Genomic DNA, 27,890 nt, shown 5'->3' with positions numbered 1-27,890 from the left:
CATATTTTTCTCTTGGAGGATTTGCTAAGACAAAGACCAGAATCTTTATGTCCACTTTTTTTCTCATGAGTTACTGGGGTGTGGGGGGATAGATTCTGAGACTTCGCAGCCCGGAATCCCGGCGATTCTGTGGCATACATAGACTTTTCTCCTTTCTCCGAGCCTGTTCTTTGGGAAAATCGCGGGTGAAAACCGGGGTTCATGCCTGAGCAGGCGACCCCAGCCCTCCAGGCCGGGCATGCTCCCGGCGCTCCACCTTGTCCCGGGCTCCAGCGCCCTCGCCCGGCGGCCGCTGCGGGTCTCGCGCACCAGGCTCTGGGGCTCGGGTCTGCGTCTCTGGGAGCTGCCGCCAGAGCCCGCCCGGCCCCGGCCAGGGCGCAGGGCCCCCGCCCCACTTCTGCGGGGCGGGGGGACGCCTCTTCCGAGGCAGGGGGGAGCTTCGGTGCCGCGCGGGCGCAGGGGCTGGGGTGGGGGGGAGGAGTCAGCCTATAAAAGCGGCTATAAAAGCGGCCGCTCGGTCTGGAGACTGCGAGTGAGCGCGAGCAGATCCTGGCTCAGTGCAAGCGGGCGAAGCTGTGTGCGCAAAGCGGCGCGCGGGTGCAGTGGCCGGGCACCGGGAGCTAGCCAGGTTGAGTGGGCTTAGGTCTGAACCGCGACTTCCCAGACTTCCCTGCTTGCCAATGCTCCAGGAGCTCTCGGCGCCCAGTGGTCAGCGAACGAACGTCCGGGCTGTTGCGCTCCTGGCCAGCGAGGCGTGGCAGTCTCAGTCACCGACCCGGAGGTAAGAGGGCCCGGCCGGGGTCTCCATGGCTTCTCGGCCGACCCCAGCCTCGGAGGGGAGGGAAGAACCCAGGTCCCGCGCCTCCGCCTGGCTTAGGGGAAGTGTTTACCGCCCTCGGCTTCTGTTTGTCCCTGTGCTGTGTAGTCTGCCTCTGTCTGTCCAAGCGTCTGTTGATGGGCACACGCCCCTGTCTCTGTCCTCTGTGAGATATCTCTAAGATCTGTGATTCTTTACAAGCGGCAGGTGTCAGGGGGCGCTGGTGTCCCCAGAGCACATTCAGCGGGAAACAGATATCTGCTTTTCGGTAGATTTCCCCCCTTCTGAATGTCAAGGGAGACTCTAGCCCCGGACAGTATCTCGCCAAAGAGGGACTATCTTGAAGGACCAGGACTCGGACAGAGCCCAGCCATTAGGGAGCCAGCTCAGACTGTGCACTAGTGGGCGTGCGCCTAGCAACAGGTCTTCGCCCTGCTGCTTCTGGCTCAGCACGGTCTTCCCTCTGGTTTCCCATCGTCTCCTCCAGCCTCTCAGGACAACGTTAGGCACCCAGAGACAAGCTAGAGCGGGGCGGGCAGAGGCAATAGGATGTTAGATGACCGAGGGCCCCTGCTGATATTTAAACTGAGATGCTAAACTGGCAGCGCTGGAAGATTTGCTGGTCCTTGGCAAGGGACACCGGTCCGCTGCGAGATGGGTTGCATTAGGTTGAGAGGAAAGACAGGATCCTGGAAGGGTCGTGGTCAGGTCTCCAGCTCTCCGCTTTGGAACCGAGGGCCAGTGACATTCTGGAATGGACCCCACGGGATGCATAAGCTCATGAGAATGGAGCGCACTGCGCCCGGGTCCCTCAGCCGCAGACTCGCTCTCAGCAACCGCCGCCGTTCCCCGAGGGTCGGATACCACGGCCATCCCAGGCATGCAGCCAGCAGCCGGGTTTGAGGTTCTGAGTCCTGCTCCGAGCAGCCAACCCTGTCCACAGGTAAGAACTCCCTTTCAAAACTAACCTTTTGATGTGTGAGCCAGTGCCTGGCTGCAGCCCCATCCCGGAGACGGTGAGCCCGGGAGCCGGTCCCTCAGTCTCCGCGGTCTGGATAGGGATTCCAGGCGCGCCCGGGGGCGGGGAGCCGGCGGCGCTGCGTGCCCAGGCGCGGCGCCACCATGGACAGCTCCCAGCCACTTCCTCCACTCGGGGTCTGTGGCCCTGGGTCTCCCGGGAAGTCACCCGCTTTCCTGTCAGATCCAAGATGTTGAGGCTCTGCAAAGAAGAGAGGAACTGACAGTAAGAGGGGACCCTTGGTGTTCTATCCCCAGGCGGCACAGACCACTCAGGAGGTCGCTTACCCTACCGCAGTGTGGTTTGTGACCAGTTCCTAGCTGAGCCTGCAGCTGACTCTGTAGGACGTCTCCGTGTCGCCTGGGGCTTCCTTGGCTTCTCTGGGACAACACGGGGACCCTTCAGAGGTGTTATGAATGTGTGACCCTTGAGTATCTGACGAAGGCAGTGAGATAATACCAGACTGAACTCAAACGGCTTTCTATGTAGGACATAAGGTCGTGTGTTCTATTTTTAAATTATTTAAGAAACATAATTTTGGGAGAATATATGAGTTTCACAGTTAATGCCAGGATAGAGAAGAATTCAAACAGAACAAATGTACAAAAAAATGCATTTGAATGCATTTGCCAAGGCAACTATGCTATTTTGTGATCCTAATAGTTTCCTCCAAAGGGATAATGAAGCAGCTTTCAAAGGCTCCTCGGTAGCCCAGTAGATGAATGTTCAAGTTGGTTACTTGGAAACAGGAAGAGAAAACCTGTGGGAGTTAATCTGTACACCAAATTAAACATCTCTCTCCTCCAGTAAGAAATGACACTCTATGCCCGGGGCTTTTCTTTTTGTCATCCCTATCTACACAGAGGTGTGTATCTCCCTTTATTTTACAATCATAAGAAACTTGGGAGGTCTTTTCTGAAGACCAACAGGGGTAAAAATAATAAGGCAAGTCTTTTTGTTTTGAGACAATGTCTGTGACTTTTGGAAAGTCAGTTACAGTTTTTGTGCTGTTTCCTCATCTGTAAACTGGGAATAATACACTCTACCTTTCAGGATTGTTATGAGACTTAATTGACACAGTTAAGCTTTTAGCCTAGTCTTGGGCACAGAGAATACTTCTTAAATGCTATTGATTATAGATATATTTTAAAGATATTTTTGCATTTTTTTGAACTATGTTCTCTGTACTCTCTCCTAATCTAATAACTATTTGATAGAGACCCTATCTTCACTCTATTTTCACATTCAAGATCTTGATGGAATTGATGAAAGAGCTGACATTGATAGCAGTGCCAAAAACATTCATATTTAAAGATAGATGGAAGACTTTTTTATGTGACACAAATCAGTTAACTATCTTTCCCGCTTATTCCACTTTAGAGGAAAGATAAAGGTCATTTTCAAAAGATGTTCACAGTCCTCTGTTTCAGATAATTAATTCTTCCTATTTTTTTCTCTCATAAGAATTCAAGATCTTATAAGAGTCCTTATTGTCTTTCTTGATATTGGAGGAGAGGTCCCCAAGCCCAGTTCCTGGGTTGCTCCAGGCTGAGTGTAGGCTAGCTGTGTTGTCAGGCCTGGTCAAGGAGGCCATGAGTGGTAATTGTTATGCAAGAGCATATTTCTTCATGTCAGAGACTTGCTTGAGTGTGAGATCCTGGCCAAGACACTTGTTCACACTTTTTTTTTTAGTCCCAGCTGAATTTGAAAGGCCCCATCAACTCTGCATTTTGGGGCCATATCTGGTAGAAATCACAAGTATATAGATAATGAAGTTGTAAAGTACTCAGTTTTTCACTTATATTTCCTTACCCCAAAAGTGCGTGTGTGTGTGTGTGTGTGTGTGTGTGTGTGTATGCATACATGCCAGTTTCACATTCTGGTGCCCTTAGATTTTCCTTCTTTTTTCTCCCTTAATAGATCAAAAGGAATCTTAGCTTCCTCCATCTGAAAGGAGTAAAGCTCAGGAATAGTCTATGGACACTGGGAGTCTTTCTGAGACTTTCATCCACTGGTGATGTGACTAGAGCAGAAGGACATTTTCCCCTGGCTGACCTTGAAGTCCAGGCTCTCTTCTGTGGACTCCCATGCAGTTTCCAGTTCGCTGCATACTCATGACTTTATGGTAAGAAAACTATTGAACTATGGATTAGTCTTGATCAGCAGGACCCATGAGGGATGGGGGAAGTGGCATGAGTGGAGGTAAGGAGCTTTTCGTTGGTTCTGTGGCAGCTTGTCTGTTGCAGCAGTGTCTGAGTCCCCAGAGACAGATAGATCAAATGGCAACAGTGGCATTTAGCAATAAAGGCCAGTGGGATGGGAAAGGTGAGTTTAGTGACTCTCATTAGCCTCCTTTGAAGCCTGTCACTTCAATGACCTCCATTAGTAACTCTGTGGTGTGGGCAGAGCAGTATCATTTGATGGATTAAATGCATTTGTAGTTACAGCTTAAAAGAGAAACTCAAGTATGTAAGGTGGGTTCCTAAAAGGGAAAAAAGTTATATTTTGTGGACAGCATCCACAAGATTCAATATACATAAAAAGTCCAGGCTGCACATATTACATATATCTTTGTTCATGGTGGCAAATACCCAGATGTTTGATCTTACTTGGGTAATGCATTTGCTGTCCCCCCTTCCCCCATGGTTATGTGAAAATAGAATGAAGATAGGGTCCCTATCAAATAGTTTTTAGGTTCAAAAAATGCACAAATATCTTTAAAATATATCTATAATCAATGGCATTTTAGAAGTATTCTGTGTGCCCAGCACTAGGCTATGTTTCAGTTTCCTTTGGACACTGAATGTGAAAGGACCTAATTTTTACTCTCTTGTATCTGCTTGGGTCAGAAGGAGGATAACAGTGGCCATGGGTACTGGAGGAGACTTCTCAGTGCTACTTTTCCTTCTGTTATTTTGCTAGCAGCTCTGCGGGTCTGAGCCTCCTTTCCTTCCTGCTCACTTTGCAAATTGGGTAGGATGATGGTTATCATGGTGACTTTTATTAATCTCTGTACCTTCTTGTTCAGCCACTTCCTTCAGCGCCATTCTAGCCTCTCTGGTGGAGTCCCTGGTCCTTTTTTTTCCCCCTGTTTTCTCTGATGCCAGGCTTTGTTCAAGCTTGCTTCTTTGGATGGCAGGCTGCTTGCAGAGAAATGTCATCAAATATACATTCACTGCCTGCTTAGTTCCCTCACTGCCAAGAAATACACATACCCACCCAGCAGGAGAGGAGCTCCTGCTCCTCCCCATCCCTGTTATTTTTCCAGGACCCATTTCTAGGCTCAGCTTGGCTCCTCTAGACTCTGCTTGGCTCCAGGAATCTGAATACATTCTTCTCTTTCTACCCCTGCAGGTGAGTGAGCCTTGGAAAGCAAAGGCATAGAGGCACCTGTGCAGAGCAAGGCTCCCTCTCCCCAGCTCTGGATAGCCTGGCTCCTTGCATTGAGGAATTGCTGAGGCATTATCTTTGAATCTTTTGCAAGGGCAGCTGTATCATGAGTTTAGATACAACTTGAGTTTAAAGAGCTTGGACCAGATAACTGTTTTTGAAAACCCTCTGTATTTCTTTCTCTTGGCTGTCTGTTAAAGAGCTTAACTATTAAGCATTTTATGTTACAGGGAAGGCAAGGTCCACAGGCTGGTGGTTTTGGCACAGAGAGTCTCCATCTTGTTTCTAGGCATTATGTTGGGGCAGGAGGGCTACAGGCTTCCTCAACAAGCTGCTTCACTGATAGTCCTCTCTGGGCTGGGAAATCCCTGCTATTGGTCTGACTCTTCATGACTGCAAGGTGTGGACAGCACCAGGAACTGAGGACAGTGCAATGGCTTCCTTTTCTGTGGCTTTGCCAGTTAGGAAAGATGAGACCCATTGGAGTGTTCCTTGGGGACTGGATTAAAGGCGATGCATTGTGACTCTGCTCTCTACCTGGGCCAACTGACAAAGCTTGGGCAGGTTCCTCAGCTCCTCTAGTCTTCTATTTCTTTACTGAAAAATGAATGGATTAAGTTAGATGGCCCTTCTTGGACTTGAATATGCAAATGAGCCAGAGAGACACTTGTTAATGTGTGAGTTCTGATTAGGCACATCTGGGGTGAAGGCTGAAGGTCTGCCTACTTGCTGTTCTTCCTTCTTTCCTTCCTTCCTTTCTTCCTCCCTCCCTTTTGTCTTTCTTTGTTCAGTACTGGGGATTGAATCCAGGGATTCTACGACTGAGCTTATACCCTCAGCATTTTTCATTTTTTATTTTGAGACAGGGTCTTGCTAAGTTGCCCCGACTGGCCTGGAACTTGTGATCCTCCTGTCCCAGCCTCCTGAGTTGCTGGGAGAGGATCTGCATTTTTAACAAGCTCCCAGGTGATTGCTTCTGGCCCTGAGTTCCCTTCAAGTGGTGAGTGCCTACATCATCATTGACTTTCTAACTCATTTTGGTGTCATTTAAGTCAATTTCTGATGTCCAAGTCATGGAGTCCAGCTGTCCTTTGCTCTCCTGGTGACCTTTTATTGACCCTTCAAATTCTTGGAAATAATTGTTGTCGCTCCTAAGCTGCCTTATCAGCAGACTAAATATCTTGAACTTCTTTTTTTTTTTTTTCATTTATTTATTTTTGCTTTTTAAAATTTTATTGTATTTTCAATGGAGAAATACATCATCTGTTTACAAAATAGCTCTTGAAAAATACAAGGTATAGTTACTATAAAACAAAGCAGACTCCAGTCATGAGTCATTACATATCTTGAACTTCTTTAAGTTTCCTCCTTTCCTTGTCATAATAAATTTGCAAAGCTTTCTGGATGAAGTTACTTTTAAGTGCAAGACCATTGTGCAAATGGCAATTTATCTTTGCCTGGCAGAGGCATTTGAATGTAATTTTGGTGGTATTAAGAGATCACTTGGGAATTTCATCAAACTCTGGTCCCAGACACTGAGAATGCATGTTTACATTTAAACAACTTTTCTTGAGTCAAAAAAGATCACTTTTTTTAAACCTGAAAGTGAAATTTAAAGCCCAGTTTTGTTCTTCAGCTTCCTTCCCTGCAGCATTCTTGGGTGGATTGCAAATACATTCTGGGAGCCCAAGATGCAGTTTTGCAATTGCATTGTTATTTACCACCATATATGGAAACCAAAACCAAATAGAGTACACATTTTTGATTATCTTCTTTATGGCAGGCCCTGAATTAGCCACTTGGAAGGCAGAGTTGAAAACATGGTCCTCAATCTCAGGGAGCTAACAGTCTAGCGGGGGAGATAGATATGGAAGATAGGAGTTTCCCTGCAGTGTGATGGGGACCAGGACAGATGGGTCACAAGAGTAGAGGTCAGATTACCTACTAGGAGATGAAGGACGTTAAATCAGAGGATTAACTTGCTATGTCTTTTCAATATTCCAATATCTTGTGGGGTTTTTGTATCAACAATTTTCAAAGAAATGGAAGTGGAGTGGAGTTACCTTGTGTGTGACAATGTAACAAATACAGGGTACAAGGATTACCAGTGAGAAAGACTAAATAACAGGTGCTAGTGCAGAAAACTCAAGTTAGAGCTGACCATGGGCAGATGGAGCTATGAGTGTCTTGTAAAAATAGGCCTTTTACTTTCAACCTTGCCAATCAACCTTAAAACTTCTAGACTTTTCATATTCTATAAAAACTGGCAAGGGAAAAATATTATTTCTGGGATGTGAAAGTCAAGAAATCACAATCAGGATTATGCATCTATTTTCAACAATGTAAAGAAGCCAATTTGAATGCAAAATGGTTTTGAAAGTGGGGTTTGAAAGGTCAGATGGGCCTGGGGATGTGGTTCAGTAGTACAGTGGTTGACAAGCATGCATGAGGCCCTGGGCTCTACCTTGCATTAAAAACAAAACAAAACAAAAAAGAGCTCCAGGAGGCCCTGAATGAGCAGAATGCTCCAATCCAACAGCTGTACCTTCTGTGTGCCTCCTATAGGGCTGGCAGTGTGGTTCAGTGGTAGCGTGCTTGTGTAGCATTGAGGTTCTGGCTTTGATCCCCAGCACCACAAAGAAGAAAAACAGAAGAACTGTGTGCCTCTCATAAGGAGGAAATTAGTATCCTTAGTGGGACAACACCAAGATAGCCAACTCCTCACTGATAGGTGGTCGTAAGTCCTTCAAAAGTGATCCAAGGAACCACTACAAAATAACCATATAAATTATTGAAAATGATAATATCTTGTTCAGTTCAGTCAGTCTTCTGGAAGAACCAGTATTGTACTGGTTATATGAGGAAACTTGATAGAGGGAAGGGCACCTGGAAGATGGCTTTCCTTCCACCAACCTGCTGTGCTGTGTGGTGTCAGGGAAGCCTGGAGTGTGGAAATCAGCAGCTTTACTCTTCAGGGGCATCTGACCCCCTGTCCAGAGGCCTTTCCATTGCTCCACATCAGATGCCCTACTGAAGACAGACTCTCAACCACAGGGATTCAGCCTCTCCCTTCTTCCTAGGTCTTTGCTCAGGGCCAGGCTTAGGTTAGCTCCTGTATTGCCTGAACCTCTTGACATAGGTGACCACAGTCCCTATGAACCTAGGTGCTAGCTGGCAGCAGGCCTGAGCTGTAGACCTGGATGCAGTGGTTACTGCCTGTGCTGTCACCATTTCTACTTCCTTTGGATTCACCTTCCCTCAAGGGGGGCAGTGGTGTCTTCAGGTGGGGCATGAGGAAACTGATTCCTGGGGCTACAGAGGGGTGCAGGGTGGTACCTTTGCTTCTGTCTGCTTCTAGTCCAAGGCATCTTTTGCCTGTCTTCTTCAGAGGATACTTGTTCATTCTGTGTGGTAGGGACACCTATTTCCAGTTTGGTCTTGAACTCACCTAAGCCTCCATCCCTGTGGGTATACAAAACTGTTCTCCTTCTTGTAAAGAACAGCAGGAAAAACTCCAAAAGGAGTGCAGAGGGGAGAAAGTTTGGGTGAGCCATTAAAAATGTTTATTTAAACAAACTGGTGGTTTATGACAAGCCTTTTATGGGCACTGAGTAATTTACTCTTATGCTCATTTTCCAAAGGTTTAGGTTCAGGAAAACCTCAAACATAGTGGCTAAGTACTTTTCCTTTCCTTCCATTCGAAAATCATGTTTATTTTCAGAGGAATTTAATCCATATGCTTCAGATCCATTTCCATGTTACTCAGCAAAAGGTTGTTTTTCAGCAACATTGCTAAGCCATGAGTGAGTGCCCTTATTTCTCTGCCCCTCCAACTCATGTGCATAGCTGAACCCTGGACTCATGGCTGAGTGACTCTGCAGCCTTTTATTAGACATAAGGAAACTGGGGGCAAAAATAAAAATCAATAACATTGACCCCCCATATAAATATGTATATATAAATAATTTTGTGTGTATTAACTATATATATATATATATATATGTATATGAATAATTAATTTTATTTTTGTACTGGGAATTAAACTCAAGGATGCTTTACCACTGAGCCATATTCTCAGTCTTTTTTATTTTTTACTTTGAGACAGGGTCTTCCTAACTTGCTGAGGCTGACCTTTAATTTGCTATCCTCCTGCTTCAGCCTCTGGGATGGCTGGGATTACAGGCCCATACCACTGAACCTGACTTGAGTCTGTGAGTTCTTAAGAAGCCAGAGTCCATCAGATTTCTCAGTTCAGTTCTTGTGGTAAAAGAGAAAGCAGTTGTGGAATTTGGGCTTTGGGACTTCCATAGACAGGAATCTCTTTTTGCTTAAATGACTATAAAAATACAAAGGCTGGGTGATCTCAGAGGGGTCTCTTTGGTTCACAGCTTTGAAGCATCTTTGAGTTCCCTTTGACCACATAATTGTGGGTTATATATATTCAGAAGCTTTCCAGGTGGCTGAGAAAGAGCTTAAGTCTGTTTTAAATCTTAAAATCACTGGGTAATGTTCTTACAAATAGTAACACATAAACACTCTGGGAGTTTCTGAAAATGACCATGTAGTCAAGTTCATTTTTCTTCTAAACATCCACATATATTGTTACTTTAAATAAGGTTTTTGTTTGTGTACGACAATGAACCTAGGGGCACTCTACCACTGAGCTGCATCCTCATTCCTTTTTAATTTTTAGTTTGAGACAGGATCTCACTAACTTCCTGAGTCTGGCCTCAAACTTGTGATCCTTCTGCCTCAACCTCCCCGGTTGTTGGGATTGCAGGCATGCACTTCTGTGCCAAGCCTAAAAAGCTATTTTTGACATACAGAACAGGATGATGTTTCTACTGAATCTTGCTTCATAAGCATGAACTTGAGCTTCTACTCTGTTGAGGTTGTTTGAGGACATCACCTCTCTAAGATCAAAAAGAACAGGAAGGAATAGTCACAATTTGAATGGTGTGTCTGGCTCCTGCAGGGCCTTTTGATGGCCATCTGGGAAACTGGTGTAGGAGGCTGTGGTTTCCCTCAGTGGGGATGGCTTCTATCCCAGCCCTGTACCAACACAACCAACAACCAACATCCTTTTCTTAATTCGGGGGGTGAGACTCTTACTTGGCTTAAAGCAGAGGCTCTTCTGTGTTCTATTTATTCCCAAGGGCTGGCACATAGTAGGTCAAATATTTATTAAACATGCAAATTGAATCCTGCATATGCGTCCCAGGACCCCAATCATGAAAATCTCTCAGTGGAAATAAATTTGATGCTGACTCTTGTGTATTCTGCTCTGGGAATCAAATGAGCCTCATGGCTGCTTCTGAGTGATCCATACTCCTGTGGTCCTATCGTCACTCCCATTTTTATTATTAGTGTCTACTTTTTATTGAGCACTTAACAAAATTCAGACCCACATTACCTTGCATGCATCCTCAGTTAATCCTCCTGACAATCATTGAGCAAACTTCCCTTTCGTAGGTGGAGAGGATCTAGTAAGTTTATATCTCTTACCTGAGGTCACTTATTTGAGATGGAACAGATGAAACTGGGATCCAGATCTGTGTGAATCCTAAAGTCTGCACTCATAATAATGACTGATACTGCTTGATTTTTTTATTATTGTTCTGAGAATTGAATCCAGGGGCTCCCTATCATTGAACCCCATCTATTCCTTTTTACTTTGGAACAAGGTCTTACTGAGTTGCTGAGGCTGGCCTCCAACTTGCAATCTCCTGATCATCCTACTGAATCTTTGGGATTACAGGTGTGCACCACAGTGCCTGGCTATTGCTTGATTCTTAAATTGAAAAAGCACGTTTAAGAGAATATGATAATTTGTAGTAAATTCATAATAATTCAACCCCAGTGCATTCATCATTGATCCACTAATTCTTTCTAGACCTTGAACTGAAGATGGCTCCATCGCATCTCCCTGCAATGGAGAAGCTCATGGTTTAGTTGGAAGATGACAGACAGTTCACCTACAGTCTGTGCTGTAGTTGTGGTGTGAGCCAAGCAATGTGGAAGCACTGTAAAGAGATGGCAAACAGCTCTGCTGGTCCTCATGGAGGAAGTGATCTTTGCAGGCCAGAGAAGGGAGGGTTAGGAAGAAAGTAACAGCCTGAATTAAATATAGAAAATCTCAAAGATGGGTATCTGGAGAAAGTCTAGGAGTTTCCCTAGGCTGGAAATGAGATCATGAAACTGAATCAGGTGAAGATGGTCCTTAAAGTACAGTTAAGGAGTTTAACCTTTAACTTAAGTGGCTTTGACAGGGGAGGTGTGATTCTGAGATAGAGATGGGCATTAAGCCATTGTTCCTATTGGCAAGTGGCTTGGGTTGGGCTTGTGTCCTTCCTCCCCAAGGGTGGTATTCTTGGCAGGAAGTGCATTTCAGAATTCCAGTTCTCACTCTGCCTTAGTGGAGAATGTAGCTGCTCAGCTTGGCTAAGACCATGGGCATTGAGAAAAACTGCTTTGCCAGGGATGAATTGCTGATTTCTTCATGGCCATGGAGTGCAGAAGGCAAGAGGCAGAACATTAAATTGGAAACATTGGATTTTGAGACCTGAGTCACTGCCAACCTGAGCTCTGTATTCCCTCTGCAGGTAGAGCTCCAAGCTTTTGAGGAACAATTCTGGGGTTCAGTGTCCCAAGTCCTTTTCTCACAATATCTCTTTGGACAGTGCATCCATGTTTTCTGTGTCCAGTGTCTTAGCTGAGGTCAAGTATATTTATCTTCTGACCTCTGCTGTTTTCTTCTGTAAACTGTACCGATATTTTAATTTTTTCATAATTCTGTATGAATTTTTGCACAAATTTCTAACTGACTTGTTTGACTGAACTACAGCAGAGATGGAGTTGGAACATGGGATAAAGGGAGAGAATTTCCATGTGAGATTCACCTTTGGATAGGAGGGAGTAGTCACAGTAAAAGTTCAGGGTGGGCATCGTGGCACACACCTGTAATGCCAGCAACTCCAGAGGCTGAGGAAGGAGGATCCAAGACCAACCTCAGCAATTTAGCAAGAGCTTGTCTCAAAATAAAAAGGGTTAGGGATATAGTTCAGTGGTAGAGCGCTCCTGGATTCAATCCCCAGTCCAAAAAAAAAATTGTTTTATATGTATTCATCCTCAATGAGTACCATTTCTTTTATTTCACTTTCACAGATGAGGAACCTAAGAGCTTGTATCACTTCCTGAGGTCACACAGCTAGCAAAAGGCAGCACTGGGCTTCCAGAACAAGTCCTCACAGTCCAGATCCTTGAGCCACAATGTTGTACCTTGGGGGCATCAATAGGAAATAGAATAGAGAAAAAAGTTTGCAATTTTTTGACCTCTGATGAAAATGCTGTTTAAAAAGTATAAATAACAGATCTGCTAAGATCTCTGTGCCCTGGTGCTAAGTATCCTACATAGAGTATGCATGCATGGAGTTCATTTTGAGAGCTGCGTGCATAGCAGAAGGTGAACATGAAAAGTTTTTGTTTCTTTTTGCATCTTTTTGTTTTGTCATTATGGATATCACATATGTCCATGGCCTCTTGCATGGCTTCTGCTGTAGCTGTTCATATCTTACTCAAAGGGAAAGGCAGCTCTTACCACTGACCCATGGAACTCTGCTTATCACTGCTGGGTTTCCCACAGGTAGGATTACCTGTGAGATTTGAACAATTTATTGATAATTATGGTTTTGAAAAACCAAGCTTAGATAAGCATTTCCTAGAATGCCTTTCTCAGGAGCACCACTGCCTTGGGCTACCATTGGGTATTCTGAGGTCAAACAAGTTTGTGCAAACTTGGGATAAACCAAGTTGTCTAGTCTCCGTCGTCAAAGGTAGTCTGAATGCCTTTATAAACCAGGGTGCATCATGGATCTCCAAGAGGGGTGTTTGGTAGACAGAACTTACCAATGAGTTTGTCCAGGAAACCCTTCTGTTTTGACAGAGGTTCTTGTGAGGCTTGTAGGCTATGAGATCTGTGTTGGGGAAACTTAGGGCTAAATATTTATTAATGGAATAAATGAAAAATAAATATTATGTGTAATTGGGTATCTCTGCCCCAAATCCTTAATGGATGCTAGTTATAGCTTTTATTAACAGTATTATTAACTTGAGTTTTTGTAGAATGCTTATGTCAAAATAGCTTTAAGATTTTTATCATTTTAATTTTGAGTCACAGTGTCACCAAATGTGTTCCTGGTTTGAGGGACTTGAACAATGGGATAACTTGGAGACAGAGACCCTTTCTTTGTTTGTCTTTCCTTTTTTGCTGTCACTTTTCTCTGCTTAAGCCACAGGTGGCCTAGTAGCTCTGTTTGGCCTCTAGAGAGGGCCCTAGTTTGAGCTTACTCTTACAAATTGTGCCTCATCAAAAGTTTCTCCCTCTTAATACCTTACAATCAAATAAAATGAATTTATAAACAAACTCAAAGCACAGATTTAGCATTCTTAATCCCCAAATCCAAAATCTGAGATGTTCCAAAAATCCAAACCTTTTTGAGAACCTACATGATACTCTGAAGATTTTAGATTGGGGAACATTTTGGATTTTGAGTTTTCATATTACAGGATGCTCTTGGTAAAGTCTGCAAATACTCCAAAAATATGACAAATTCCAAAATCCAAAATGCTTAAAATTCCAAGCATTTCAGATAAGGAATATTCAATCTGTACCCGCAACCATATGACTATCTTTCCAGCAAGAAATTTTTTCTTTACTTGCCTTATTTATTTTTCTCTTCTCTCATTTATTTAATTGTTCTGCAATGTGATGTAGTCAGGTTATAATATTCCAGAGGGTGCTGAACTCTAGGAGGTGCAGCAGTGAACAAAATGAGCTGAGTCCTTCCTTCACAGAAATGACAGTGTACAACAGATGTACACTGTCCAATGGATATACAAGGGGAGACACTTAGATGATTCTGAGTTTTGTAATACCCTATTAAAATAATAATAAGAAGCAAGTAAAATTAATTTTAACAGTATATTTTAACCTAGTACATCCAAAATGTTTTTAACTCAACACATAATTAATATAAAAATATTGAGATAGCTTACTCTGTTTTTATACCATATCTGCAAAATCATGTATTTTCCATTTGTAGCACATTTCAACTTGGACTAGCCATGTTTTCAATTTAATAGCTATAGGTAGCTAGTGGGGACAGCATGGGTCTAGAGGGAGAGATAGGAAGAAATAGCAACACACTTGTAAGGATTTCAAACTGTGGTCAGTGATGTGAAGCAAAGTTAAAAGGCATCAGGAGGGAAAATAGACAAGGAGTTTGCTGCAGGTGGCTGCTGGAGATGGGGAGCTGAGCATGGTGGTGGCGAACCCATATAATCCCAGAGACTTGGGAGGCTGAAGCAGGAGGATTGCAAATTCTAGGCCAGGTTAGGCAACTCAGGAAGACTGTCTCAAAAAAAAAAAAAATGTAAAAGGCTGGGGATGTAGTTCAGTAGTAGACTATCCCTGGGTTCAGTCTCCAGCACACAAATATATATTATTTTAAAATGCTATAAGATGTTTAGTTATTATCTCTATCTGAGGGTAGGGAATGAAATTGCCTATGATCCATTTTGCAATCCTTTATTATGATGCTACAGTTTGTTCCAAAAAATGTTTTTCACAAAGAGGCGCCTATTTCCACAGCAAACTTTTAAAACAACATTACTTAACAAGGGTTGTAGGCAGATTTGTATTAGCTTCTTTTTGTTGATTACACTCAGAACTATAGAGTGCTTTGTAAGTGGATAGGGCTGTGGTGAGGCTCAGGGCCATTAATGTACATCCTTGGTGGGTCCATTTTTCATCATGGAGAGCTCTGATTGAGAACTTGAAACCCCAGACCTGTTCAAAAGGAGTCTGCCAGGAAATGAATGAGCTTATTTCAGGTATTCTGGATGAAATGCTGTTCCCACAGCACTCTTAGTGCCCCCTCTGTGTGATAAGCCACCCATGCATTTATCAGTCTGACCTGTTTACTGAAAAAGCTATAGAGGGTTTGAAAGCTCTGAGTCACTGTCAAGGAGATCAATAAATTCATGAGATATTGCATTTCCTTAGAACATTTATTTAGCAGACATTTATTCATCAACCACTCTACCCCAGACATGGAGGATATATAACCTAGTAATTAATGCTTCTACTTTACAACCTGGGAGGGTGGAACGTGCAGTCATGTGAACAAACGAGAACAATAGATTCTATGTCCACATGAGGCATAGAGGGGGGCAGGAAAGTAGGAGAACGCCTTTACTCTTGGGGAAATTGATCCTTGACTTGAACCTTATAAAGTATAGTAAGAATTGTCCATTGATTAGTGAGGGCACTTTGGGCAAAGAGAGATCAGATGAATTGGTATATTAAAGAGCTACTAGCAAAGACCTGAAGCTCAGAGGTTCTTTTCCTTCTTTCTTTTTTGGTACCAGGGATGAACTCAGGGGCACTTAAACACTGAACCACATCCCTAGCCCTTTTCTTTCTTTCTTCCTTCTTTTTTTTTTTAAACCAATGATTGAGCCCAATCACTCAGCAGCATTCCCAGCCCCTTTTTAAAACATCTTTTAAATCATTATTTTTTTAAATTTTGAGACAGGTTCTCACTAAGTTTCTCAGGACTTTGCTAAGTTGCTGAGACTGGCTTTGAACTTGCGAACCTCCTACCTCAGCCTTCCAAGCTGCTGGGATTATAGGCATGCACCACTGCACTTAGTATGGTTCTTTATTACTGTAGCAGAGTGTAAACCACTACCAACTAGTATGCAATGCTGAACAGTCTCCAGGGAGTGAAGACACTGTATAGAAAGAAATGTATATTCATTCATTCATTCCATAGATGTCTCACAATTTCAAGATCTCCTTGAGTTGCCCTTTAGATACTGTATTGAACCAACCTGTTCTAAGATTTTTGGAGGGAGGAGTAGTAACTAGGAGGGGAAGCATTTCATTACTTTTGAAAAAATAATATGTATGTTGCATGTGTGTGTGCATATAATATTTGTCTTTTGTGTAAGCCATATTACCGTATAACCATATTTCTTTCTTTCTTTTTTTTATGTTTGGTACTAAGGATGGAACACTGGCCTACATCCCCAACCCTTTTTAGTTTTTATTTTGAGATAGGATCTGGCTAAGTTACTGAGGGTCTCAGTTAGTTGCTGAGGCTGGCCTTGAAGTTGTGATCCTCCTGCGTTGCTGGGATTACAATTGTGTACCACTGGCAACTATATTTCTTTATCACTTGGAAAATACAGGAAGGAAAAAATATTATAACTTGACCACTTAAAACAGACACATTTTAAAAATGGTAAAAATTTTAGTGAATATTTTTATAGTATTATTGTATATTTTATATAATATTGGTATAACTTTACTTTGCACATAAGCACTTTTAAGTTTTACTTTCAATGTTTTTTTTTTTTTTTTTTTTAAATATTTATTTATTTATTTTAATTCTCGGCGGACACAACATCTTTGTTTGTATGTGGTGCTGAGGATCGAACCCGGGCCGCACGCATGCCAGGCGAGCGCGCTACCGCTTGAGCCACACCCCCAGCCCCCTTTCAATGTTTTTTTAAATGTATTTTTTTAGTTGTTGGTAGATCTTTATTTTATTTATTTTTATGTGGTGCTGAGAATCGAACCAGGTGCCTCACATATGCTAGGTAAGTGCGCTACTGCTGAACCACAACCCCAAGCCCTAGCCTCAGTTTTTAAAGCTATCATTTTGATAACTTTAGATGGATATCAAATTCCTTTTAAAATATTTACTATTAAAAATGACCATTTTGTTTTTAGGTTTTCTCACAATTTTAGCTAATTTACACAGAAGATTCCGGGATTGTAATTAAGTGGAAGTACATGAACATTTTGATTCTTCATTCATATATCTCCAAAGATTTTTTAAAATTAACACTATCACTAACGGTTTATAACAGCATTGTTATAAACACTCAATATTATTAAAATTTTTATGGCTTTTATTGCTGCATTGTAATTATACATGATAGTGGGATTCATTGTGATGTACTTGTACATGCACATAACATATTATTAAAGTCTGAAAAGTTATTTAGTAGGTGAAAAATCATGGCTGATAATTTAAGTTTGTATTTCTTGATTACTGGTGAGGTTGAAAACTATGCTATGTACTTGTTTACTAGTTATTTTTCTGTCCTTTTGGAATTTTCTCTTCAGATATGCTTATTTAGGAGGAATTCATATTTTTTATGTCAATGTACACAATCTCTTTATATATTTGTGCAGTTCTTTCTCCCATTTTTCCCACTAAAAGTGTTTTCATAAAATATGTGACATATTTTTGTGCAGTTCACTCTGTCACTCATTTGTGTATTTGATTTATTTTATTAATGGACAACTTGCAAATCTTCTGGTGGTCTGTGATTTTTAAAGTCCTTGACATGTCTGGAATTTATTTCAGTTCTTGGTGTAAGGAGGGACCCTAAATTCATTTCCCCTTCATCTTACTAACCTGTTATCAAATCATAATTTCCTTTATCTGCTGATTGGTGCTGCCAGGAAAAGTATATTTGATCCAGTTCTCAGTATGGAGGATAACAGGAATGTGATAAGGTTAGCTCAGAAGGAATTCAGCCAGCCATTTGATCTGACCATCTGGGCAAACTTCAGAGATGGCATCTCAGCATACCAGGCCTGGCTACATCTCTGAGGCCCTGCAGAGATGTGGCCAGTTCTGTGGCCATTCTGCTCTGAACATTTGGTCAAGTGAGGATTAGGCTGGTGGCACGCTGGGCCCCTGGCTGCCTTGAGCGCCAAATCCAGACATCCCTGTGTAGCACTGACTGGGAGCAGAGCTGAGTAGATCTTTCATAAGGGGTCTCACCTGCTTCTCTCTGGGAGAGACCACACTGGGGCTCCTACCTGTGGCCCAGACTAGGCAAGGCCTAGTCTGCAGCCAACGCACAATTCTGAGTGTTATGTGTATTTTTTCCACGAGATAGAAGTTTAGGTAAGTTTTCATTCACAAATACTGTAAGGAAATTGGCTGAGAGCCCCTGTGGGAGAATTGGCTGAATCATCAGGCCGTCCTTGTATTGCTTCTGCTGTTAAAGACCATGTGAGTGTGTGATGGTGGTGGGGGCCCATTCTCTCTTCTGCCTACAGTGAGGAGAGAGCATGGTTCCTATCTTATTCATTTATAGAGCCCCAGGGCTTATTTCAGGAGCTGACAGAGCAATGCCTACACCCTTTGTGACATGCATAAATGAATAAATGAATGAATATTAGTGACTGGATGAGGCTGCCTTTCCAGGTCTTTCCACTGGCAGACATTACTTGAGGGACTCCTTTTCAACTTCTGACAGTTCTCTTGAATAAAAACTCTGACTTTCATATTATCTTATTTTGGAACTTTTCCCTCATTTTACCAAATACATGTCATGGTCTTGTTTTGTTTTGTTTTGTACTCGAGATAGAACCAGGGCCTCACCCATGGTGGGCAGTGCTCTATCACAGAACTATACCCCCATCCTTGTGGTCATACTCTTGAGGGGTTTCTATGAACCATATTTTCAAAAAATTTATAATAGAGCTACAGAAGAAATTCATTCTAAATTTTTGTGTATGTGTGTGTGTGTGTGTGTGATCATTGCTATTTTCACCATCTATGGTTATATTAGTTATTTTAGTACTTGATGTACGAGAAAGAAAGATTCAATTTACCCCTTCTGATACTTTTACAAAAACTTCTTATAATGTGAAACTGTTGGTCCAGAGGTTTGGGAACAAATGGGGCAACAATTCAGCCTGGTGCATGGCTGGGTAGCACCTTCCTCTTCAGTGTCTTGTTCAGCTGCTTCTCTCTTCCAATTTAGATTCTAGCAACACACCAGGACTTATGGTTCTACTGACATAAAGCTGCTTTTTGTCATCTTGCTGTTATAAATGCTGTTTTCTCTGCCCAGTCATCTAGCAAACTACTGTTCATTCTTCCTGACCCTGATCAAGTATCCCCCTTTCTGTGGAGAGTTCCCTAATCCCTCTTCTTCAGTGTATCAGTAAGTTAATGCTGTATAACAAAGCACACCAGGCTGATGGCTTAAACAGCCAACACATATTATTGGTCTGTGAATCAGCCAGCTCTTTTGCTGATCCAAATAGGCTTGGGAGATCTTGGCTGGCTCCTGGGTCTACATTTAGTTGGCAGGATAGCTGGAAGCTGGTTGGTCGAGGTTAGCCTCACCCACATGCTTCACATTGGTTGGCTATCTGTTGAGGAGATGAGGGTGAATAGACCATGTGTTTCTCATAGCCAACAGACCAGCCTGGTTTGATCCAATGTGGCTGCTACAGTCCTGTGAGAAGTTTAGGTAAGTTTTCATTCACAAATACTGTAAGAAAAAAAGGGACAAGGTGCATGATCTCTTGAAGCCTAGATGGCTGAATTCAATGTTGTCTTTTTTCTTTCTTTCTTTCTTTTTTAATTGTTTTTTTGGCTGAAGCAAGACTAGTTCCTTTTAAGAGAAAATTAAGATTTTGCCTTTTTTTTTTTGTATCAGGGATTGAATTTAGGAGCACTCAGACACTGAGCCACATCCCCAGCCTTTTTTTATATTTTATTTAGAGACAGAGTCTCACTGAGTTGTTTAGCACCTCGCTTTTGCTGAGGCTGATTGATCCCCAGCCCCCCCCCCCCTTTTGAGACAGGGTCTCAGTAAGTTTGCCCAGGCTGGCTTGGAACTTGTGATCCCCCGTCCCAAATTGCTGGGATTATAGGCATGCACCACCGTACCTAGCTAGATTATGCCTTTTGCTGGAAGAAGCTGCAAAGGCATGTTGCAAAGGACATTGATCTGGGGAAAGAGGGAATGATGAGAGGAATGGGGCCATTTGTGATCAATCCACCACACATTCTATATGTTTGATAGAATTTCTCTGTAGTAGTATCACACTTGGATATATTGATATATTATCACATTGCGTTATTTATTTGTCTGAGTCCTAATTACGCCAACATGGCCTGATACTTGCATTAGTCTCATCTGGCATCTGAGCGGTTAGCTAATCTCCTCAGGAAGTGTTGGCATCCATCCTCTGAGTGCAGCAAGACCTGGGGTGACAATGGGAGTGCCCAAGAGGGAGGGAGCATGTGCACAGAATCTTGGCTGCATGCCCTAAAACCTGGCATAAGTTGTCAATGCCTGCAGGGGAGGGTCAGAGCCCAAAGGAAGCCAGTTGCCCTTTTCTCCCTTACTGATGCTTCTGCCTTCGTCCAGGCGTGGGCAGCCTCACCAGCTGAGGCTCCAGCCCTTACCCACAATGTCAGCAATGCAGCCCCCAGAGGATCTGCCCACACACCCGGATGTTGACAGGGGCATTGCTCCAGCACTAGCTTTTATGGATGGTCTCATCACTTTTAAAATAATGACTATGGGGTGTGGGTTGACTAGAACAGTGACATCACTTTCCTGCAATTCTGGGTCAGTTCCTGACGCTTTTCTTTGCATCTTTAAATGACTGAAGTAAATTTACTGTTTGGGTATGTGTTCTGGAAGGATCCTCAGATGTCCATTCTGGAATGTGGTCAAGATAACACTGGCATTGGAGTCAGAGGTCCTAGGTTCTAGATCTTGGCACTAGTTTGCAGTGTGAACTTGGACTAGCAGGTTAGCTTTCTCATGCCTAAACTTTTCTGTTAGTACAATGGTGAGAACAACCCTTGATTTTGTAAAACAATAGTGAGAATGGACTGGGATTTTTTTTTTTTTTAATCAGAGTCACTTTCAGGCCATTCAAGTTGCTGTAATGGACTAAGATTGGGTGGCCTATAAATAAGAGAAATTTATTTCTCACAGTTCTGGAGGCTGGAAGCCCGAGATCAGGGTTGGGCTTTGGCAGAGGCCCTCTTCTGGGTTGCAGATTTCCATTTTCTGGCAGATGAAAGAGAGAGGGAGAGAGGGGGAAAGAGGGAAAGAGAGAGGGGAGGGGAGATAGAGCAAGCATTGTTCTCTGAATCCTTTTATTAGGGCACTAATCCCATTTGTGAGGGCCCTAGCCTCATGGCCTAATCACCTTGAGAGTTATGATATTAGCATATGAATTTGGGAGGGACCTGAGCATTCAGTCCAAACTCAGCAACTGCTGGAGTTTGTGAACTTCACTAAGACACCAGAATAAGGGAACATTAAGGGCTACAATATCCCTCCCTCTTGCTCTCAGGCCGGGTACCCTGGCAGGGGAGTTGTTCCTGTCCCAAGGAAGGGGTGCTTTCTCTGTGCACAGAGGCATTCCATCTTGCTCTTGTGGTTGCATCTGTCCAGAGGAGGTGACTATTCGTCTGGTTCTACCTCTGTTTCCCTCTGTACATTTTCTCAGAGTGGACCTCTTCCTACCACCATCTGGAAAAGCTTTCTCTCCCTCTCTTTAGAATAATTTTGGTTTGGGGCGTGTGCTAATATTTTAACAGACTTCAAAGTCCTAAATAAATAAATGGTAAGAAAGAGCCCTACCTGGGTAACAGATTAGGATTATTATGGAGACCCAAAGTGGATGGGTGTTTCTTTCCCTCTAACCTTGATTTTATCTTGAAGAGCACCCCATGGGTAAGAACTGTATCTTCTCAATTAGGAAACTTTGCTGAGATTCTCCGTCCTTCTGGAGAGCCAACATTTCAGTCTACCCCAAGTCCCATGTGATCCTGGCATGAGGGAGCATTCTCTCAGGGGCAGGAGAATGAAGTCTAAGGAGAACCCTGGCTCTTGCTGGTCATTTTCTGATTCTGGTCTTTTCTGGAAATGCTAAGAGCACCAGCAACCCTGCTGGGGTGGATTCCCAACCCTCTGCAGTTTGTCTCCTCCCACCGGTGGGGGGGATCTGTACACAAGTAGGCCCAGAGCAGGTGCTATGGAGGGAAGAAGCAGAGGGAGGAGGTTAAGCCTTGGACTCTGGAATCAGATTCAGGTTATATATTAGCTTGACCCTGACTGGTTTTGTGATTGTTGACAAGCTTATTAGCCTCTTGGAACCTCCACTTCATCACAAGCCAATCCCTGTAACTATCTCTTTGGTCACTGTGAGGGCTGAGTGAGATAATACAATTGAAATCCTATGGCTGGCAAAAAAAAAAAAAAGAACTTGAAAGATTATAGCTCTTATTATTGTTGAAAAGAAGGAGACATGTTGAGTGTGGAACATGTTCCAACATGGCAGCCATGCACAATGCTGGGCCTGACTAAGAAGAAGAGAGCAGTGGAGGGGCTCCTGGCTTCCCTCCATAAGGCAGAGACACTTAAAGCAAGGAAATGATGTATGTTTATAGCTCTGCAAAGATACTAATGCAAGAATGGACCACTTTGCCATTGCACTGGAAACAGCCTTCTTGTGCAGAATAGCTTCTCCACACTATGGATCTCTTTTGATGTTTCCTAGAGCCCTAAGAAAGAGGGTGATTCCTCAGCTCAGTTGTGGCTTGCTCCTGTCTTAAGTACTTATTCTGTATTTCCTCATGGAAAGAGGCCAGAAGTTACTGCTTTACCTTCCTTGCCAGTGCAGATGTTGGATAGTCCAAAAAGATGGTGGGTGTAACCACGGCTTTAATTTTTTTTTTAGTACTGGGGATTGAACTCAGGGGTACTCGACCCCCCAAGCCACATCCTCAGCTCTATTTTGTATTTTATTTAGAGACAGAATCTCCCTGAGTTGCTTAGCACCTCGCTTTTGCTGAGGCTGGCTTTGAACTTGCGATTCTCCTGCCTCAGCCCCACAAGCTGGGATTATAGGCGTGTGCCACTGCACCCAGCTATAACTGAGACTTTATATCACTGATGGCTCCCAAATTGCATAAACCTCCCTTGGGGCCATGGAGTGACTGAATTCTGTCCACTCATTCACAGGGACGTCAGTGTTCCTGTCTAGGATAAATGTGTATACCTCAGAGGGTCGTGGATGGCTTCACATGGTCATCAAAGGATCAGGCAGGAGATATGTGTAGAAAGTATTTGGTTTAGTTTTGACCCAAGGTTTTAGGCACTGGATTAGGAAATGTCAAACTAGAAGATTTGATTTTAGGGTTTATTTCAATCACAAAACCAAAGAAGAATTCTATATGAAGCAAAATATTGTGATGGGAAGTTCCCTGTATTAGAAGACAAGGCAGTAAAGGTGATGATGATGTTGATGACATTTGTATTGACCTGAGTTCTGTGAGGTTGGTTCTATGCCATTCAGATAATCCAGAGAGGTTGAGACCCACAGCTAAACTGTGGGATTGAGGAGATTTTCTGTCTGAGCTCAGTTTTCTCTTAGACCACAGACCCACAAGTCTCTGTTTTGCCTCTCTCATTTTCCTTTATGGATAAGTGGCTCTTTGGGGTCACTTTGATTCCATTTAAAATCAGTTGGACCCTTAGATCTCTTTTCAGATCTGAAATACTCTAATCTTTATGACTTTTATCTTGCTGAAGAAAACAGTGCTTTTTTTTTTTTTTATGCCCTATTTGTTTGTTTGCCCTGGAGATGGAACCAAGGGCGCTCTACCACTGAGCTACATCCCCACCCTGTTTTATGTTTTATTTTGAGACAGGGTCTTACAAAGTTGCTAAGAGTCTACCTAAGTTGCTCAGGCTAGCCTTGAACTTGCAGTCATCCTGCCTCAGCCTCCCCAGGAGCTGGGATTACAGGTGTATACCACTGCTCTTGGCTTCATGCCTTATTTGTGAATGATGTTGCTGCACAGCCAGAGAATGCATGAGACGGTGTCTGCTTTTTTTGAAGTGAGTTGTGCTTTAATGGAAAGTGTTTTTGTTTAAGGGACAGGAGCCCTCAGTTTTACTTTTAGCTTCAATGCCAACTGGTTGTGTGACCCGAGGCAGATTGATTCTTCAGAACCTCAGTTTCTCCAGCTATGAAACAAGCAAGTTGCACCAGATTGTCTTTAGGCTCCTTCCAGCCCTGACACCTGTTCAAGGATGCCAGGCCTCTTCACTCATTGCTTTAGACATCCAAGGGCAGATCCACATGCAGGATCAGACTTGCTCGAAGCGCATGTGTCTCTCCTAATGGATGACTGGGATTCATTCATATCAGTTCAAAATTTCAAAAGAAAGATTTTGATGTCAGCACAAACATTTTTCTTTTATGATAAAACCAAGTTCTTCCTTCCAGTTGATAACAAGCTGGAACAGAGTTCTTATCATAGTACCTATACCAGGTGACAAGCACTCTTGGGACATGGTAGTTGTTGGAAACACTTTAATTTATCTCTGACATAGGAGGTAGCCAGGCCTGGGTTTCCAGAAGAGCACAGGCTGGGGGCCAGTCCTGTGGCTCCACAGAGCCATCCAGCTGTCCTGGAATTGCACACTTCCCTACATGTGCTCAGCACAAGGACCCCAATTCCTGTTTCAACACCTCTCCTCCCCCAGCTCCCACAACCACATCAAAGCCGGAGAGGCAGATTTATGTCTAAACAGCCCAAAGAACAAGCTTTGAACACTGATAAAATCACAGATGGCATCAGCCCTGGAGAAAACTGGTCTGTTTCATGGCCTGACAAGGCTGCTGCAGGCTGTTTGCATTTTGGGAGTCAGGTCCAAAGCAGAAGGAATATACAGAAGATGATGATTATGGGTGTTTTTAAAACCTGCCCCTTCCTGCCCAGCCCGGGACAATATTTACAAAGCAGACATGCAAACAAGCAGACTTTCTTTCAGGTTCAAATCGCCTACTGAGCCAGGTTCTTCCCGTGCAGGAGCCCTTGCCCTGCACCAAGTTAGGTGTTTAAAGAGTACATTTGCCAGCAACTGCTGCCTTAGCTCTGGTGGTTATGCTGTGGTTAATGAGCTCAGGAACAGTGTTGCTCTCTAGCCGGAGTAAGATAAAAGACTCCTTTCTCACCCTCAGCCCTGGGGATTGAATTCAGGGATGCTCTACCACTGAGCTACCTGCACAATCCTTTCTATTTTTTATGCTGAGACAGGGTCTCCCTAAGTTGTCCAGGATGGTTCCACTCACTATCCTCTTGCCTCAGCCTGCCAAGTTGCTGGCATTACAGGCATTTGTCACCATGCCCAGCAAAAGACTCTTTTTAAGGGAAAACACTCCCAAGGATGTCCAATGCTTATTTAAATTACATTTATTATTATGTTACTTAAATATGTGCAAACATAAAGCCAGGTATGAATTCCTTCAGTTTTTAGTTCTTAAACAATCATAAACCTAAAACAAATTTACAAATAATATGCCAAACAAAACTTGAAGAGGATTTAAATTGTCAACTTGAACTCAGGAGGCCAAATTTAAATCTCTGATGTTGAACTTAATAGGAAAAAGCTTTTCCTCCCTGTTTTATATGTCCCTGATGTCTTGATTTGTTTGATATTTTTATATGTATTTAATTTTGAGTTTTTCCACCTTTTAACATTGAACTGATTTTGAGCCAATGATCCATTATTTTGACTGCTCCTATAAGAAGAAATCTACCAATATCTAATAGTGAAAAAAATTTAAATGCTGGTTAATAGAATAATCTTCATTAGAATACTTTCTAATGATTAACTGATGCTGGTGTGGGCAAAGGCAGTTCTGTACAATGCATCTATTGACAGATAGAATATCCTATTAAAAGCATTTTTTTTTGGGTGAGATTGGCATGCTCATACCAACATGGGCCCTGTAGTGACTGTTCTTCTACCACTTACTAATTATTGTACTGTGAACATGTTAGATGGTACTTAGGCATTATTTCCCATTGACTGCTCTGAGGTGTTCACTATTGCAGATATGGGCACTGGCCCATGTGCAGCTCTCCAAGGTGCTCACCTAGCCAATCTGGAGGATGCTTGTATTATAGAACCCTTGAGACTATGTCTACAGGGGTCTCAGAACTCCATTTTGAAAATTATTCCTCTGGAGGGAAGCCCATGTGAGTGCTCAGAAAGAAAAAATGTATTTCTGCAGTGTGGGATGACCCAGGAGAACAATTTTCCTCCAGAAAAGAGGAAATGGGCAAGAACTTGTGCATTTGGTAATTTGTTCACTAAGTATTTATAGGATTTTATATTTTTCATATGCCTTGCTCAGAATAAAGAGGAAAGGGGAATAGTCAAATTAGGTATAACTGTTCCCTTGGGAAGCTGCTTGAGAGAGTTTGAAAATCTCTTACTAAACTAGTCCCAGAAGAAAATCAATGCCTGACCTTTAGATTATGCAACACCTTTTTATGCAGTTTTGTACTATTTGATCATATACTTACTTCTCAATTTTCTTTGAAGCAATATCTGGCCATTTCCAGGAACTAATCCAAAAGGTAAAAATTTGCTAGCTTTAAGAATAGACTCAATGGGCTGGGGATGTGGCTCAAGCGGTAGCGCGCTCGCCTGGCATGCGTGCGGCCCGGGTTCGATCCTCAGCACCACATACAAACAAAGATGTTGTGTCCGCCGAAAACTAAAAAATAAATATTAAAATTCTCAAAAAAAAATATAGACTCAAGAATGTGCTCTAGACTTTGAAGGTCACTCAAATGACATTATAGTCATTATCCTAGACTCTCCAGAGGGTGTGTTGGGGTGATATAATGGCGTCTGGAGTGTTTGCTTCAAATATATGTACCCCTCAATTTACCACACAGGCCACACAGGAAATCACACGTGGAAATCTATTGGTGGCCAATGCCTATTTAAGCATCATAAATGAAAAGTATTCTAAATTTTGATAAGAGACTTAAATTGTGGGTTGGACTTTCTTGGGACAGGTTAAAGAATAAGTGGGAGTAGGATGCATTACTGCTGTGGTTTGGACATCCAAAACTCATGTTGAAATTTAATTGCCACTGTACCAGTGTTGAGAGAGGTAGGGCTTTTAAGAGGGGATCAGATCATGAACAGATTGTCTCAGTATCACAAGAGTGAGTTCATTATCCCTGCAGTGGGCTCCTGATAAAAGGATGAGATCAGCCAGATTTCCTCCCTGTCTCACTCACTTCTGCCATGGGATGACTTGTCACTAAGGACCTTATCAGATACCAGTGCCACGTTCTTGGACTTCCCAACCTTCAGAACTGTAAGCCACCTGCATTTCTATTGTTTATAAATTACCCAATCCATGGTGTTTTGTTACAGCAGTAGAAAAAGGACTAAGACAATGAGTTACAGATTGCAGAGAGTAGAGAAGAAGACATTCAAAGGTTAGAGGAAGCATGTAGAGGAAGTCCGCAGGGGAGTATATTTATAGGGAAGGAATGCAAGGGAGGATAAGTCTGGAAAGGTAGATTCCAGAAAAGGTATGAGGGGGTAGCCCTCATAACCTAATCACCTCTTATAGACCCCCACCTCTCAACATTATTACAATGAAAGTTAAACTCCAACGTGAGTTTGGAGGGGGCATTAGAACCACATCACTCACCCATCCTACATCCACTTCCACTTCTTCTTTAACCTGTTCTGAGCAAACAAAATCCAAATTTGGAAGCCTTGGATTCTAGGACAAGAGTGTACATTGGATTATTATCAGTGGGGACCAATGGATCAAGTGTTTAGGGACACTAAGATATTGTTGCTGAAGCCTATCTTAAAGACATTGGGCCTATCAAATGGTTATGAAGTTCCTGTCCCCAATAGTGGCCTTCAGTGGACACATTCTCTTTCAGTGTTTCTGTCAGTGCCTTGTGGCTGCCTTGACATTAATGC

At 43.0% G+C, this 27,890-nt stretch overlaps 1 protein-coding gene across 3 annotated transcripts in view; it reads left to right on the top strand.

Moving 5' to 3' along the window:
* Nucleotides 1-509: 509 nt before the first annotated feature.
* Nucleotides 510-27,890, top strand: part of Cemip (cell migration inducing hyaluronidase 1) — a 169,188-nt gene continuing 141,807 nt past the window's right edge. Inside the window, exons 1-2 of one of the 3 annotated variants that reach the window (XM_058577597.1) lie at nt 511-1,760; nt 3,756-3,960. Coding sequence is in view for 2 of the 3 variants with exons in the window: in XM_046438539.2 (XP_046294495.1) it covers nt 681-781 (101 nt within the window). In the remaining variant the exon portion in view is untranslated. Of the gene's footprint in view, nt 1,761-3,755; nt 3,961-27,890 lie in introns of all 3 variants that reach the window. The other 2 variants (XM_046438539.2, XM_046438531.2) reach the window with 2 other exon arrangements.

Source organism: Marmota monax, unplaced genomic scaffold (genome assembly GCF_021218885.2).
Source record: "Marmota monax isolate L192 unplaced genomic scaffold, Marmota_monax_Labrador192_F-V1.1 WCK01_AAM20220418_F8-fsc00005, whole genome shotgun sequence".
In the NCBI taxonomy this organism is placed as follows: Eukaryota; Metazoa; Chordata; class Mammalia; order Rodentia; family Sciuridae; genus Marmota; species Marmota monax.
The sequence above is the reverse complement of the archived record's forward strand: the minus strand, read 5'-3'. Positions and strand labels throughout refer to the sequence as shown.